This window comes from Lutra lutra, chromosome 2 (assembly GCF_902655055.1).
Source record: "Lutra lutra chromosome 2, mLutLut1.2, whole genome shotgun sequence".
NCBI lineage: Eukaryota > Metazoa > Chordata > Mammalia > Carnivora > Mustelidae > Lutra > Lutra lutra.
This window is the reverse complement of record NC_062279.1, coordinates 41,253,081-41,270,184: the sequence shown is the minus strand read 5'-3', so window position 1 is coordinate 41,270,184 and position 17,104 is coordinate 41,253,081. Positions and strand designations below refer to the sequence as shown.

Below are 17,104 nucleotides of genomic sequence, written 5' to 3'. Positions count from 1 at the left end.
ACAGTCTACACCTACAGAAAGAACACAGAAAGAATGGCCTGGTTCTGATGATCGCTTCAGTTTTACTCCTAGTGTGGGTCACATTCCTCCTGAGGTACACGTGTGTGCAGTCCTGTGCTCCATATTCAAAGATGATGGAACTGACAGGATATACTATCAACAGGACATGATCATAAAGAAGTTTTCACAAAGTGTTGCTAGTTAGCACTATCCTACCCTTTTTTTCTCTCAGCCCCCCTTGACCCCTAAGGCTCCACTGCAGCGATGACTGCTGGGCCAGCGGCAGGGAAGACTGCCTGGCATGAGGCACAGGGCACCACCTGGAACCCTGCCATGCTTACAGTGGGGGCAAACCCAAACTCAAAGTTCATGACTGCCGCTCTCTAAGTTCCAAGTCCTCTCACATGCCTGATGTAAAGGAAGGGCAATTTAAACATAACAGCAGCCAGTTTACTAACATTTATTGAGCTTTTATTAATGCAGGAGAAAGTCTGCTAAGTGCTTCCCATGTATTGCACCTCAGTTAGTCTTCACAGCAACCACCTCTCGGGTTAGGTGCTATGACCATCTCTAGGTCCCATACGAAGAAACCGCAATTGAAGAGTGGTTAAGTAACTTACCAGAGCTCAAACTGTAAGAAATAGAGATAAAATTCAGTTAATGGGCCTATGATTCCCAAGTCCAGGCTCATAACCACTATGTCTCTCACAAACTATGTTTCACATCCTTTTATCAAGCATTCTCTTTGTCTTTTGTTATTAAAGCTATGAAACAAAATATCCAAATAAAAAGAGGCTTTTTTTATACTGATGGCCAGGTAAGATAAATAACATTACAAAATATTAGATATATTAATTTAAAATTATGAACTTAAACACTGTTATCAAAGCAAGAAACTTCAACTCACCCAATACATACCTACAAATACATCTGTTAGAATCAGCTGACTGTCCTGGGCATTTAAACGCCTGGGTTCTCACAGGCTCCCAGGTGTTCAGAAATCCTCTAACGCCAAGCATTGCAAGAATGGACCCCCCCAAAAATAACAACACTCTGGGTTCAAGTTCCCCCCTTTACCATCACTGACCTTTTTTATGAATACGAAACAAGAGAGAACTTCTCAGAAATAAATTGTGGAGCTGAAATTCCCTCAGTTTCAGAAAAAATATTCCCTATGCCTTTTTTCTTTAGATAACCAGCTAGCCTTTAAGGTTTCAAACCTAATGATAACTTCTAAGACAAATCATGTTTCTACACTAACAGCACAGCCAACTCTCCCTTTAGAGCAGACAGAACAGACCCCAGTAAATGACCAAGCTCAAACTGGTAACCATCCAATGCCTGGATGCAGTTTCAGAAAAGGTAGCTGAAAGCACACTATATTCTAGGAACACCAAGCTATGTCTGAACACTCAAGAAGCAGCACAACTCTATTAAGGAAAAAAATCTCATCCTGTCCAAACATTACAGACCCTATAACAAATACACCCTTTTCATTTTTGTCAAACTTATTTAGAAAACAATATATATGAATTACCATTTTCCTAAGTTTCTAAGACCTTCTTATGATGTTTTCCACTTTAAAAAAAGTTTAAAATCCAAGGAATTTTCTGTAACTTCAATTATATATAATTCAGTACTGCCTAGAACCAAAGAAAATAAACTGAATTCCAGTTACCTCCGTCAGCAAACAGTTTGCCCATAATTTTATCAGGAATACAAAGAACATTCTCCTGTGCCATCTGTTCAGCAAACCTTCATCTTCAGCAAGGCCTCTTTTAATGTACTTATACAGCTGCTTCTGTTGTGAGTACAAACTGCTACACACTGACTCTGCAGTGACATTCTCCCAGAATGCCACTATGTCCCTCAGGGGCTGAGGGATAAGAACTAGAAAGAAGTGAAAGGAGCACTCCCTCCTCCCCCTCTGCCTAGACTCCCCTCTCAACAGGCAGCTTCCCTCCAAGAGATCAGCTTCAAACGTCCAGACCCAGTGAAGTCACACATGACCTCACAAACCTCCAACTTAACTCTTCAGAAGCCAGACAGCGAACCGACAACAGGGAGAAAGGGCAACTGTCTTAGCTGATTTTGGAGTGGTTGTTCTTAACGAAGAAAGAGAAGTTTGTCCAACATCATTTTTAAAAAGGAAAAAAAAAAAAAAAAGAAAAAGAAAGTAATTTCAGCATTCATCTTCCATGATAGCACTGAGGTTTCTGAAGTACTGGTTTTGAAGACTATAATTTCTTGCAGCACACACGTTCTATACCTAAAAGAATGACTGAAGGGGGCGGGGAGCAGGGAATCTAATTCATTTACATTAGGTAAAATTCACACTTAATCTTATGTGATTTGTGTTTTACTATTTTCATTCCCAGTTTTGATTCTGGTCTTCTGCTATTGTTAACGTGAAATGTTCGTCTGCCCTATCACTGGAGTCCTGCTTCAGACAACCAGAAGTGGACAGCCAACACTCACAGCTGTCAGACATAGGCAGCAACTGCCACAGAGAAGTCTGGGAAACCAGGAGCTACAGGCATCGGACAGAAAGCACAGCCACCAGACCCAACTAATGGATAGCAGAGTCCACACTCAGTGCCCCTCAAGGGAAAGGACAGCAGTGTCAGGGTCTTTCCCATGCTTTTTCTTGGGGCACCAGCTGTTTTTGTTGGGATATTGGAATTATAAGGATCAGAAGGTAAAATAACTAAAAATTACTTTATAAATAAAAGTAGATAAAATTACATCCTCTCAAAGAAAATGTAATATGCCCTTTCAAGAATGCCTTGGTTCACCCAGAAAATGATTATAACTTACTGTCCAGCAATTTTATTCCTAAATATACACCTAGCCTACAGAACTCTCCCATAAGTGCACAAGAAGCCACAAATTAGAATGTTCACTGCCATGCCATTTGAGATAACAAAAACACAAGATAGCCAAAGTATTCATAAATAGGGAAATGGAAAAATAAATTCTAGCATACATTCATGTAATGAATACTATAAGCAAATAAATGATCAATTAGGACTTTATGAATCAGTAAGAATAAATCTGAAATGTTGAGAAAAAAGGTGAGTTACAAAAGGAGATGAAGGTAGCATTTTATACAAGGTTTAAAAACGTGAAAAAATATTATCTAAAAAAAAATACTGGGGCGCCTGGGTGGCTCAGTGGGTTAAGCCGCTGCCTTCGGCTCAGGTCATGATCTCAGGGTCCTGGGATCGAGCCCCGCATCGGGCTCTCTGCTCAGCAGGGAGCCTGCTTCCTCCTCTCTCTCTGCCTGCCTCTCTGCCTGCTTGTGATCTCTGTATGTCAAATAAATAAATAAATAAAATCTTTAAAAAAAAAAATACTATCTAGTGTTGACACACACTTACGTAGGAATGACAACACCCACAGGTCATGGCTGCCTTAAGGAAAAGAAAGAAAGTAATGGGACCACAGAGGCATTCACAGGAGTTGGCAATTCATCTGCGATGTTTATTTTTTAAATTGGCTATGAGATCACATGTGTTTATTATTTTATACACTTTTTGACATGCCTAAAATGTTTCAGAAATTGTAAAAAGTCAATTCATAATAGCTGCCTTTGAGTGCAGCAGCCCCTGTTCAGTCTAAAAAATTAACAGAAGAGGCAAAGAGGTTCACAGTTCCCTCAACTCCTAACTCTCAAGTGCCCAAATCTGTGCACCTGTTACTAATTCTGCCTCAGTTTGGCCCCATCTGGACAGTCACCCTGTCCACTCTCCCCATGATCTATCCCTCCTTTCAAAACCTGCCACAAAAAGCAACACTTCAAAGCACCTCCACAACCCCTTATGCTAGAAGTAGCCCTAGTCTCAGAACCTTATGTCTAGCTCATTAGGCCTGTACTAGAACTACGTGAAGTGATCTAATCTGCCTCCTCTCCGGGAGACACCTAGCACCTAGTAGAGAGCAGCTGGTAATTAACTTCATTAAGCAAACACTGAGTGTGTGGAGGGTGTGCTGGACCCTGTAACAGAGGTTCTCTGAGTCTCGGAACTAAAGACGAGAAGATCGCTGCCAGGGCGCCTGGGTGGCTCAGTCGTTAAGTGTCTGCCTTTGGCTCGGGTCATGTCCTAGGATCAAACCCCACATGGGGCTTCCTGCTCAGAGAGAGGCCTGTTCCTCCCTCTCTCACTCCCCATGCTTGTGTTCCCTCTCTTGCTATCTCTATCAAATACATAAATAAAATCTTTAAAGAAAAAAAAAGATCACTGCCTAAGTATATTACAGGATGAACCCTAAAACTACTCTTAAATGAACGCTGAGCGTGAATAAAAAACTCTGATTTTGTTTTGCAATAATCACTCAGTACCTCTTATTTTCTCTGTACTAAAAATTTTATATTACTACTCGACTAAAAAAAATGTCACCTTCTTTGTGTTGAGGTGGAGCTGCTAAATAGATAATTACAAAGACAGTAAAACAAACTGTCATTAAAAATCCTCACCTTCAAGTAATCCAATGCTCTTAGAACTATTATTACAAATATATAATACCTTCATCGATCTGACCACAGCCCATTCATGTCAGGTGACTTTGAAAAAGTTTTAAAGAAAACTCTTTGTTTAAGCAGTATTATTGTGGATAATAATAGGCAACATATTTTGAGTACTCATCAAGTGGAAGTAAATTACTATCCCTCTTCCCAGATAAGAAAGTTGAGGTTTAGGGAGAAAATTCACCAAAATTTGAACCAAAGCAGGCTGACTTCAGAACCCGCAAAAACAAAAACAAAACATACTATAAAAAACAAAAAACAAAACAAAAACAAACATTTTACTAAAAAAAAAACAAACACACACACACACACACACACACACACACATACTGTTTCCTAGCAGGAAGATGGATCAACCCCTATGTTTCTAGAGTAAGGATGGGAACCCTATGATCACTACACCAAAGATGAAAAAGAATAGGTTCATGGGGCGCCTGGGTGGCTCAGTGGGTTAAGCCGCTGCCTTCGGCTCAGGTCATGATCCCAGGTCCTGGGTTCAAGCCCCACATCGGGCTTTCTGCTCAGCAGGGAGCCTGCTTCCTCCTCTCTCTCTGCCTGCCTCTCTGCCTACTTGTGATTTCTCTCTGTCAAATAAATAAATAAAATCTTTAAAAAAAAAAAAAAAAAAGAATAGGTTCACAGCCAGGACCACTCACTTTTACAAGCCTCTGCCACTAGCACAGTGACCCTGCTCACCTGAGAACAGGGACTGCCTCACTGAGCTTTGAATTCTGCCTCTAAACAGTTTTCACCACATCTCAAACTTTAAAGTACTTACAAATCACCTCAGAATTTGTTAGAACACGCACTTTGATAGAGTAGGTCAGGGGTAGGTGTGTGGTACACATTTCCAGCAAACTCTGAGGGGTTGACAGCCCAAGCTGAAAAACAGAATCACCTGGGAATCTCTAAAAGCCACACGTTTAAGATGTCACCCTAAACCAACAGATCAGAATCTCTGGAGGTGAAGCGTGGGAAGTCGGAAATTTAAAAAACTCCCTATGTAACTCTAATGTGAAGTCAGGTCAAAAACCCTGTTTTAGAGCTTCCCTACTTGAGCTTGGTCCATGGACCACTGTCCTAGCCCTGTGCTTCTCAAACTCCATTGTATATGTGAACCATCTGGACATCTTCAAATGCAGATCCTAACTTAGTGGGTCAGAGGTGGGGCTTGAGAGTCTGCACTTCTAACAAGCTCTGAGGTGAATACTGCTGGGAAGCAAGGTGGTAAGTAGGAAGATTAAAAATCTCAGTAGTGCAGTGCATGTGATTTGTAAGGCTTTCCTTTTGTAATTCTTAATTCAGGAGAATCCTGCAAATGGAGGTTTAGGTGCAGGCATATGAAATAGCATATGGGGTGTAGGGATTATAAAGGTAAATCATTCATCTAACATTGGCTCAGATGTAGTTTAATATTAATCCTCATTAGCATTCAAGATTATATTGAACATACCTCGCACCATGGCCACTTGGGTGCTGAGTGTTAAGGCTCTGCTAGGAGCTTAAGCTAATTTAATACAGACTCCTGTATCAGTTTACAGAAAGCTTATGAGATCCACAGTAGAAAAAGAAAAAAAAAAAGATGAAAGCACTGGAAATGTACCCATTTTGCATTCTGATAAACTGGTATTCCTATGTAAAACACCCTCAAAGAACTTTATTTCTCTTTTTTTTCCCCAAACCACAAATCAGTGGATAATGTTTTTCATCCAGTACTGCAAATCTTGTGTTTAGTGACCGCTGCTGAGAGGAAATGCTACTGCTTCCTTTAAAAGTTAAATACTGCACTGATACATGAATAAGAAGATTGCTGTATCATCCCAACCAGTTACAATATTAACTGCCAATCCAGTTTTTTATTTAGACCTGTGACTGTCCTTGTAATTATATGTATGTCCTTGTATTATAATATATATGCCCAATGTCCTTAATCATTTGAAGTATTTTAATATGGTTTTTGATAAAAGATGATTCACTTCAGTAAGCATCCCACAGCACTCCTCAAGGGTAACATCCACCATTATCCAGGGTGCATTACTTGAAGCTATAAACTACAGAATTAGAACGTTTCTGGGAAACTCTATGTCAAATATGGCACCATTTCCTGAAGTCATCACCAATTTATACAAGAGGCACTCAACAAACAGAAAGAGCCCAAAACCACGAGAGCCAGCCAGGGCCAGGACTGTCTAGGAGGAACCGAAAGAACATCAATGACCAGAGCACGTAGCTTTTACAAGAGCACCCCAAGAAACAAGGTGCTACTGGAGAAATGAAGCCAGCGCAGTAGAGCGGCCAGGAAACTCACCTTAGGGGCTATTTTATACAGATATGGAATCAGAAGACACACGAGCGGCACTGTAGTGCTGCTGTGTGCCCATCTCTGCAGCATGTCTCGGTGCTGTGCTCACCCTCCAAGAGTTCGCTCATGTCCACAGCTGCTGGCCTCACCTCTAAATGGTGACTCTGAACTCTCTGCAGCCAACCTTCAACCTCATATTCCCACCAGCATTTGTACATAAAGCACCATCACTCTCCTCAAATTTTACCTGTTCAAACTGACCCCACCACCAGCTATTCTCTCACAAACCTTGCTGATCTACCCAATTCCTATTATTTCTGGATTCAGTAAGTCATCTAAGCTTGAAGTCTCACAGTGATTTTGACCCAGCCTTCATGTCCTGTATTCAAACATTTGCCAAGTCCTTGCATCTTTTTTTTTTCCTTACTAGGCTTTTCTTACCTATTTTCTTATATCCCTTAGACTATTACTCAGAATACTACAAAACTCACAATAGGTTTAAAATAAATATCCACAAACTAGAACTTAGCAAATTCTTACAACAAAACTATAAATAAAGTGGTAAGCTTATTTCCATTTTACCAATAAGAAATCAGAGGCTCTTTTTTTTTTTAATTTTTTACTTTTTCAGCATAACAGTATTCATTATTTTTGCACCACACCCAGTGCTCCATGCAATCCGTGCCCTCTACAATACCCACCACCTGGTGTCCCCAACCTCCCACCCCCCATCCCTTCAAAATTCTCAGATCGTTTTTCAGAGTCCATAGTCTCTCATGGTTCACCTCCCCTTCCAATTTCCCTCAACTCCCTTCTCCTCTCCATCTCCCCTTGTCCTCCATGCTATTTGTTATGCTCCACAAATAAGTGAAACCATATGATAATTGACTCTCTCTGCTTGACTTATTTCACTCAGCGTAATCTCTTCCAGTCCCGTCCATGTTGCTATAAAACTTGGGTATTCATCCTTTCTTTTTTTCTTTTTTTCTTTTTTTTTTTTTTTTTTTTTTTTTTTACAGCTTTATAAACATATATTTTTATCCCCAGGGGTACAGGTCTGCGAATCGCCAGGTTTACACACTTCACAGCACTCACCATAGCACATACCCTCCCCAATATCCTTAACCCCATCTCCCTCTCCCAACCCCCTCCCCCCATCAACCCTCAGTTTGTTTTGTGAGATTAAGAGTCACTTATGGTTTGTCTCCCTCCCAATCCCATCTTGTTTCATTTACTCTTCTCCTACCCCCTCAACCCCCCATGTTGCATCTCCTCTCCCTCATATATCAGGGAGATCATATGATAGTTGTCTTTCTCCGATTGACTTATTTCGCTAAGCATGATACCCTCTATTTCCATCCACGTCGTCGCAAATGGCAAGATTTCATTTCTTTTGATGGCTGCAAGAAATCAGAGGCTCTCTTAAGTCAAACAACCTACCCAACATTAGTTAGTAAAAAGGCAGCTAGTAAAAAGGATGACCAGACCTCCCAGTCTTCTGATCCCAAATCTAAATATTTATGCCACCTGACCACAGTGTGTTGTACTTTATGAAAAGAAGTGATATTTCAGGAAGTCCAATAATAAGTGTGCCAGGCAGCATACAGCTGTGAGGACAGTGCTGGCAGCTCAGAGGCTGATACAGGACATGGTAGAGGCATGGACATAAATTTTGATTCATTTATCTCCTACTATGTATACCAGGCACTGTTACACCACTTGATTTTCTTTCTTATTTTCGGTCACCTGATTAATTTCATTTGCTTCTCCTTCCTTTACCAGATAGGTATTACTCATTGCATTTTACACTTAGAAAGGCTCCTAGATTTTCTATAATTACTCAAGATCACACATCTAGAGAGTAACTACGGCAGGATTCAAACCCAGGTAAGCCACATCATGCATCATTGAGCAAGAACTCCTTTTGGTAAATTAAAAAAAAAAAAATCTCTTATAGCTTCTAGAAAAGCAGATGGAAGAATCTAGAAAGACAAAACATGAGTACCCATTTTCTGCAGAACTAGTTTTAAAACATAAAAGAAAGGACTAAAAAGATTACTAGAGCAACAGCTACCCAATAATGAACCTATGAGACAGCAGAGCTTCCTGTTTCTAATGTTACAAGAAAAGCTGGGTACTCAGTGGCCAGCCAGGTCTCTGAAGATGACTTCACAAGATCAAATCTTTTCCTCAGTCACCAGCTTAACTGATACCACGTTAGTTTAATTTCTTGTTTTAATACTTATGCATTATATTAAAATGCCTACAGGTTTTAAGTTGGAACATCATAATATTTTTTAAATCATACTTCACAAATCTCTGTATTAATCCTATTTCATGTGACTTTTTTTTTTTTTAAAAGCCTTTCTTTTTTTTTTTTATTTATTTGACAGACAGAGATCACAAGTAGGCAGAGAGGCAGACAGATAGAGAGAGAGGGGGAAGCAGGCTCCCTGCAGAGCACAGAGCCCGATGTGGGACTCGATCCCAGGACACTGGGACCATGACCTGAGCCGAAGGCAGAGGCTTTAACCCACTGAGCCACCCATCATGTGACTTTTTCCTAAACAGAAAGAAACTAAGGAGAGAGAAAAACTGAATAGAGGGGATAATGTTAAATGCCAGCATTCCATTTGAGAACGGGAGGGGAAGAACAAGAGGAAGGCAAAAAAACAAAACTATCAAATCCAGAGTGGACCCAGGAGTGGCCGAGCACCCTCCTCAGGCATACCAGTTGCACACAGATGTAATTCACCTCTTCTGTGGTAATGCATATCCTGAGCGGTGTCTGAAAGAAAAACTAGGAAGCTGAGGCATAAAATATATACATTACACTAACCAGGTGATTTTAAAAAAGCGGTTTATGTATTTCGGAGAACCAAAACAAAGCTCCTGCCATATTACTGTATTTGGTATCTCTCTTTTCCTATCTGTCCAAACCTAAGCTCAATAGACATGGACAACATTCAGCTCTGTTAATGGTCACAGTGACAACATTTGTGCCTTTCGGTCTTCAGGTCAGAACTTACTGATTGGAGTTGCAATCATCAGATGATAAGCCAGCGAGGGAGAAGCACCCCAGACACAAAGGAACCCATTGGAACATGTACAACTGTAAGTCTCTAATTATCCTTTCTAATTTTGGAGCCATGTGACTGGACTTCACACAGCACTGCTGACCCTGTCAGCCCAAGTGCTATGTAGCGGACCACAACGGGAGGGGATGCTCTTCTTTGCTTCTTCATTAAAATATTGTGTTACAATCATAGGGTGAGCTATTTCCTGACTGACTGCAGCTTCCTCGCCAATATTCAGGGCTCAGAGCACTCAGAGCACCTGAGAGAATTTAACTCTTCCTATCTAGGGTTAGTCCAGGGTCTTAAGAATTTTTTTCACCTTATAAAGAATGATCTATTTGATATCAAAAATGTATGTAATCCTTTAAAAGACAAACAGTGAGCACATGTACTCTTTTAAATGTGCTTTCGGACCTAATACTAGAATATTATAGATTTGAAATGTTTTCTTCTTTGACTTGAGTGGAGAGAAAGAGTACCGGGCGAAAACAATCCCCTTTGGCCACCAGTACACGGCTAACTCCAAGACTGTAAGGTGTTGCTAAGAGGGAGAACTAAGTCTTGCTGAAGTGATACAACATCCTCATCACCTTTCCCAAACACCTCCACTTGTCTTTAAAGAAGCAACACAATAGAGAACATGTTATCCGGCATTCAAAGGAAATCACTGTCAAATACTGCCACTGAAATCATCTTCAATGACAGAGTAAAGACACATACTGAAGGAGAAAAAGATTTAAAAATATACCTAGGCAGTGCCAAATATATTTTTGTTTTGAAACCAATAATAAATGGACTCTGGAGCCTGATTACCTGGGTTCAAATCCTGGGTGTGCCACTTACCACCTGTGCGACTTTAAGCAAGTTACTCAACTGTGCTATGCTTCTGTTTCCTTATCTGGAAAATGTGAACATTATTAGCTTCTTTCTCCTGATTTCTTATGAGAATTACATACCATGTGTTTACTAATAGAACCTATAGGATGCCTTTGATATAAAATTGTGCTCAGAGACAGCCTAAGTAATCTTATAATCTTTTCTACTGGTTGAGAGCTGACATTTTATACATTAAAATCAATACTTCACAGAGATGGCTTAATTTTCTTGGTTCAGTTCTAGTTAGAATCAAAGAAGCATTATCAGGGAGATAGTCATGTCATTAGTCAAATATGGTCAAACCCCCCTAGTCCACTGCTAACAGAACAGCGAGGTTGGTGGATAGAGACAAAATACGAGGCATAGGCACTCGTTTTATTTAGCACTTTCTTTATGTAAATGTCACAACATTTATTAATAAAATTGGAAAAAAAAATTTTTCCCCTTGAATCCTAACACTTTGACCCTCAGTCCTTGGTTGAGGGAAGTCAATCAGGTTCACAATTGTACAGTCAGCATTCTAGTTTGGATTTCCTTAACAGGCTCAATAGCCTACTTCCTTACATGTGCAGAAGAATGTTTTAATGTAGAAGAAATGTTTAAAAGCCTGCTCATTGATTGCTTTAAAAATTTATGGAGACATGTTCATTATCAATTTGGTAAATTTTTTTCTCAAATTAAACATAACACACACCACCAACAAGAAGTTCTACAATTACCAACTCAGACTCCTGGTTCTACAGACTTATGAATGAGAGAAATTACATTTAGAAAAAGAATAAAGATATAAAAACAGGCAGCCTAGAACAGTGAATGTATCTGGTCTAGGAGTCAGACAAATTGAATTCTGGTACAGATTCTCTCACCAGGTAAATCCATCCACCAAACTGGGACTCGGATTCTTTACCATAAAAACAGGAAAGATTACCTAAGACCCCTTCGAGCTGAAAAATGTCATAATTCCTCAACTTATAATTCTTCTGGTGCTGCAACCTGAAAGCACCAATAAGGCAGAGAGGGTAAAGAAAAACCTAACAGTTATTCCTGTTTCTTTAAAATTTCTTAGGATGACCGAGCCCATTCTATTTTTAACCCTGAATAAGACATATATCATAAAACAAACCGCTTCTACCTATAACCATTTATTATCTTATGTGCCAACTCAAAGAGCACAAAGAGAATCATCCAAGTTACAAAGAAGGGTAGAATGATCACTAGTTGGAATCATGAGGAAGAGTGCCAGAGCTGAGAGAGAAGTTTGGTTGGCACATCTCTTAGATGCTTCTCATTCAGTACTAGACTTCCATCTTATTTTTTGTTTTAAAGTTTTAACGCAAATTCCAGTTAGTTAACACACAGTGTAATACTAGTTTCAGGTGTTTAACACTTCCATACAATACCGGGTGCTCATCATAAGGGTGTTCCTTAATCCCCATCTCACCCATCCATATAATACAAATAATGTATATTTTTTGTTAAAAAAGACAGTTGATTTAAGTATCTGTTCTCTCTCTCTCTTTTTTTTGTTTTGGGGGGAGGGGTGTTTTGGATTCTTTTTGTTGTAGTTGGTGACTCATGACTTTTTTAAGTGGGAAAAACAAGTTCATTATATTCATATTTTTTATTTGTATTTTCAAGACTTTAAACATTTATGTTTAAATGTGAGAAGAAAAATAGTATTCGAAACTGATTCTTGAAACAATGCAAGCTTGTATCCCAATAACTTTCTGACATGGTAAGAAGATTCTGTCTAGAGTGAACTCTGCGCGCTTTCTCCAAGTATTACCCCTGGAAGACAGGAACTGGCTGCTGCGTGCACACACGCACACACCACCACATACATCTATCTTAAGCCAAACCCTTGTCTTGCAGATGTAGAAATTGCTGCTTTCTCTGATAAAACTGGTTTTAGACTTGGGGCGCCTGGGTGGCTCAGTGGGTTAAGCCTATGCCTTCGGCTCAGGTCATGATCTCAGGGTCCTGGGATGGAGCCCCACATGGGGCTCTCTGCTCAGCAGGGAGCCTGCTTCCCCTCTCTCTCTGCCTGCCTCTCTGCCTACTTGTGGTCTCTGTCTGTCAAATAAACAAAATCTTTAGAAAAAGAAAACTGGTTTTAGACAAAAAACAGGGTTAATCACTCTCTTAGATCATGCTAATGTTAACAGAGAAAAGGCATTCTTTTCTTCTATATGAAACCTGAAATGAGGAAACGCAATTCTAGTGTAAATGATGCAAGCATTATAATTACTATATATAAGAAAACCCAAGAAGATTCAATCACTATACAGAATGGTAAAGTACCAACTCATTTCTTTCATTAATCATATTGTTAAATAAATTGTGTGTAAAAGACAAAAGGGTGGTCCTTCTTGAATTCATGTAGCTGGTATTAACACAGTGTTTGGGGGCGGGAAGGGGGTTGCTATGACAATGCTGTTGAATTCCTTATTCCCCATCTCACCCATCCCCAGACCCATCTCCCCTGGGTAACCATCAGATTGTTCTCTATTGTTAAGAGTCTGTTTCTTGGTTTGTCTTACTACTGGCCAAGATCTCATGGTTTTACAATGCATTTAATGAAGTTTGGACTTGAGATGGCCTGAAGTATACTGCTGTCTAAATGTGAGATGCTAAAATACTGTAACCCTAATACTCTTTCTTAATTATCTAACTCTGCCTTACCAAAAATGACTGGCACCCACGCTGGCCCCAATAATGACTACTTCCTATTCCAAGTAAACAGACCATACATTTGTAAAGGTCTCACCTAATTCCTTCCTGATCTGACTCACTGATGTTCATTTCTTCTTTTTATTTACTTACCCTCTCTGTAGCTTCTACAAGAAAGCCTCTCAGCCACAAAATCCCTCAGCTCCCCCAACCTATTTTGGGGGTCTGAAATATAAATAACTTCAACTCACCCCAGAAAGTTAGACTGAAATTTTAATAAAATTATCTGCATGCCTATACTATTGCATTTTATCCAACTTAGTTATCAGAGATGACAGTGAAACAAAAGGACAAATGAATAAAGCAAAAAGGTCCCCTCTCTGAGGGGAGGACTGCCCTCCTCAGGAACATGTTCCCCTCAAAGATCCCCTCCAGAGACACCCTCCGTCTCAGGGATGCCACCTCTCTCAGAGAAACAGGAAGTCTAAATGTGGACTTAGCAGCCAAATCAATTCTGATTCACAACACCTTTATTCAAGCTCCTACTTTGTACCAGGCACTATGCCAGTTGCTTAATCTAGATTAACTCTTTAATATAGCCACATAGCATACTGGAAATCATTAACCCTATTTTGCCAGTAAATAAAGTGAATATCAGAGAAAGCTAAGTGGCTTGCCCAAGTATTTCAGAACAAAGTCTTCTGCTTTTGAGACTAGTGTTAATTATCTCACCATGGACCCAAGAAGACAATCAACATCCGTGGTCCATTTCATATGGAAATGCGTAACTTCAGTGCTCTAACGTGCCAGTCTTGGATGTGTTCATCTAGTGAAATCTAGAAAATGCTCAACATAAGATGGACTGCTCACAAAGAAGTTCACTGGAAACCTGTAACATGAATACTGACTTAACAAAAGCACTGACACTTCTTCATACAGCTTTAAAATAGTTTATCCCCATTTAACCTCCCCTCCACCTCTCCCAAAACACACACACCGACACACTTTAATTCAGGAAAATTATATCAAAACTAAATTCACAAGATCATTTGAAGTTTAGTATTCCCTGCCCATTGATAAAGATGCTAAAGGACAGGTAAATGACCTGAGAATGATGAGCAAGAAGCAATGAAATGCTGGATAATCCATAAACAGACAGGGAATGACTAAATGACATGTATGGCACATGTAAACAATGTAATGTGTCATCTTATTTCCCAGTTAGACTTAAACCGTAAAGTAAAGAGAGGAAATATTCATAGCCTTGACCAAGTATCGGCTCCATCAAGCATTCACATAATCAAATCCTTCCCCACTATCTCAGGAACAGGAAGAATGTCTAATAGAGCAGGACCTCACAGAGCAAAGAGACTTTGGTCACCATTTAACCCAGCACCCTCAATTTGCAATTAAGGAATTTCTGGCCCAGTCAAGCAACCCACTTCAAGTCATCAACCAGTCTCAGTGCCAAAACAAAAGTTGACACCTCCCAGTGTTCTTTTCACAGCACCATACCACTGCTACCAAAGCTGCACCACAGGAGCTAACACCTACTCCTCACCCACATATATTTTTTATTTTACATACCAATTTACATATGGTAATCCAGGAAATATCACCAAATAACCACAGCTTGCCAATTTGGCAAAACTGCTAAGGTGTACTCTGCCTGCCCCTAAAACCCAAATTTCTTTCTACTCCCATCATTCACTTCCATCCACAGAAACTGGCCAAATGCTACTTAGATATATTCCACGTTCAGATCTCCCAAACAGAAAATGATACAAAAACCAACGCATGAAATTAAAGAGAATAGAGCTAGTACCTTCCCCAGAAAGCAATCTCTGGCATGCCTTTCATGTAGATGGAGTCACTGGTGTCAGTCAATCCATTGGTGATCCCACCAGAATAGCCCATCACTATTCCACCATCTGCTGAGACGCTCAGGACATCCTGCTGTCCTGCCACCGACGTCCTCTCCAGGAACTGACTGCCTTCTTTAATGCGCTGCTGTATCATTGGTGTGAGGGGCATTTCAAAGCTAAATAGCTATCAGGTTCTGAATATAATGTCTCCAAGGACTCTGCACTGTAGTATAAGGAAGTGTTGTCCAAATGGTTTCAAACTGGGAGCTGTACACATCAGTGGAGTCTTCTGTATACCCAGGCCCAAGGATATCATCATCTCCTCCCCTAAAGTGCTCCTCTTGCTCAAGAGTCCTAGACAGGAATAAGAATGAAGAATTTCAAAATTAGGTTAATATTCTTTTTATTTTTTTCCCATCAACCATACAAAAAAGATAAGATTCTGTAAAGCCAACAATTATATTCTTTGGGCTTGTATTTTAATATATTCGGAAAGGAAGGTATCACAGAATCATATTCAGGTTGACAAACCTCTTGGCATACATGTGCTACTCTACCCTTTAATAATTAACATAGTTTCAAACTAGTTTCCTAGTATGGGACTATATCTGGTCTATTGAATATTTGAATAAAATATTAAATTCTCATTTTAACCAACTAATCTCCACAAATTCAAATTATTAACAGCTACTGTCATCCTCAATTTTAACGGACACAGATAAATATAGTGTAAATTTAATGGAGTAAAAATACACTAAATTTTCATCAGTCTATTAATACTTTCTGATTTAAACAAGACGAAACGCCCCCAAGAGGATGACTACATTAGAATCCAAAGGCCGCCCCCTGCTGACAATGAGGGAGCACTGCAGAGAGATTTCAAGGCCTAAAATTAGCCAGTGAAAGACCTTTAAAGTTTTTTTTTAAAGCCAGCAAACATGTTAATTTCAAGGCTAAACAAAACAGTGAAAACCTATAAACAACTTACAATTTAATATACATGGGTGGATGGAGCACCAACTAATCAGTACGCAGCAATTTGTTCATATATTAAAAATGAACAATGGAATAACCAAAAAATTTTAAAACTCAGTAAGAGCAAGAGGTCAAGAGTTAGAAAAACCTAGAGCTGAAGGCTGGAGGTGCCAATTACCAGCTATGTCACTTTAAAAATCTTCACTTAATCCCTGAGTCTCAGATTGCTATAAATAGGAACACAGTAACAACTGAAAGAAAACTACCTCCTAAGAATCCATATTCCTAGGTATTACGAGGACTCAATCAATAATATAGTTGTCTATGTTGTTTTTAAATTACAAAGATCTACTATGTACCAAATAGTACTCTGGGTTTATATCTCTAAATAGTTTCTTGCTGCTTAGGAAATAAGATGGGAAGTTCCTATGAGGAAGCTCCTCCTTACCCCTCCACACTCATTTTCCAGCCCTGCACCACTCTCCTTGCACTCCAGCCACACTGCTGTTGTACTTGACATAAAGCCTTTGTTTCACACAACTCTAGGAAGCACATGTAGTCAGACAATTCAGCAGCCCTCCTCGCATGTTGTTCCTTTGCACATGCTATTCCCTCACTCCCTGGAACATTCTTCCTCCCCGTACTCTGCCTGGTTAACTCATATTAATTTCTCAAGTCTCAGCCTACTTATCATTTCCACAGAAAGGCCTTTTCAGGGCCATCAACTGAATTTAAATTACTTTTTTCTAATATGTCTCTCTTCTTCTCCTTCACAGAACCTACCACTATTTATGATCCTATAATTATTAAT

General features: G+C 39.7%; 1 protein-coding gene across 1 annotated transcript in view; it reads right to left on the bottom strand.

Annotated features, from left to right (window-relative positions):
* PSD3 (pleckstrin and Sec7 domain containing 3) overlaps positions 1 to 17,104 on the bottom strand; it is a 735,018-nt gene that overhangs the window by 388,769 nt on the left and 329,145 nt on the right. Inside the window, 3 exon segments of the mRNA XM_047717270.1 lie at positions 15,279 to 15,498; positions 15,501 to 15,569; positions 15,572 to 15,672. Of these exon segments, the coding sequence (XP_047573226.1) occupies positions 15,279 to 15,498; positions 15,501 to 15,569; positions 15,572 to 15,672 (390 nt within the window).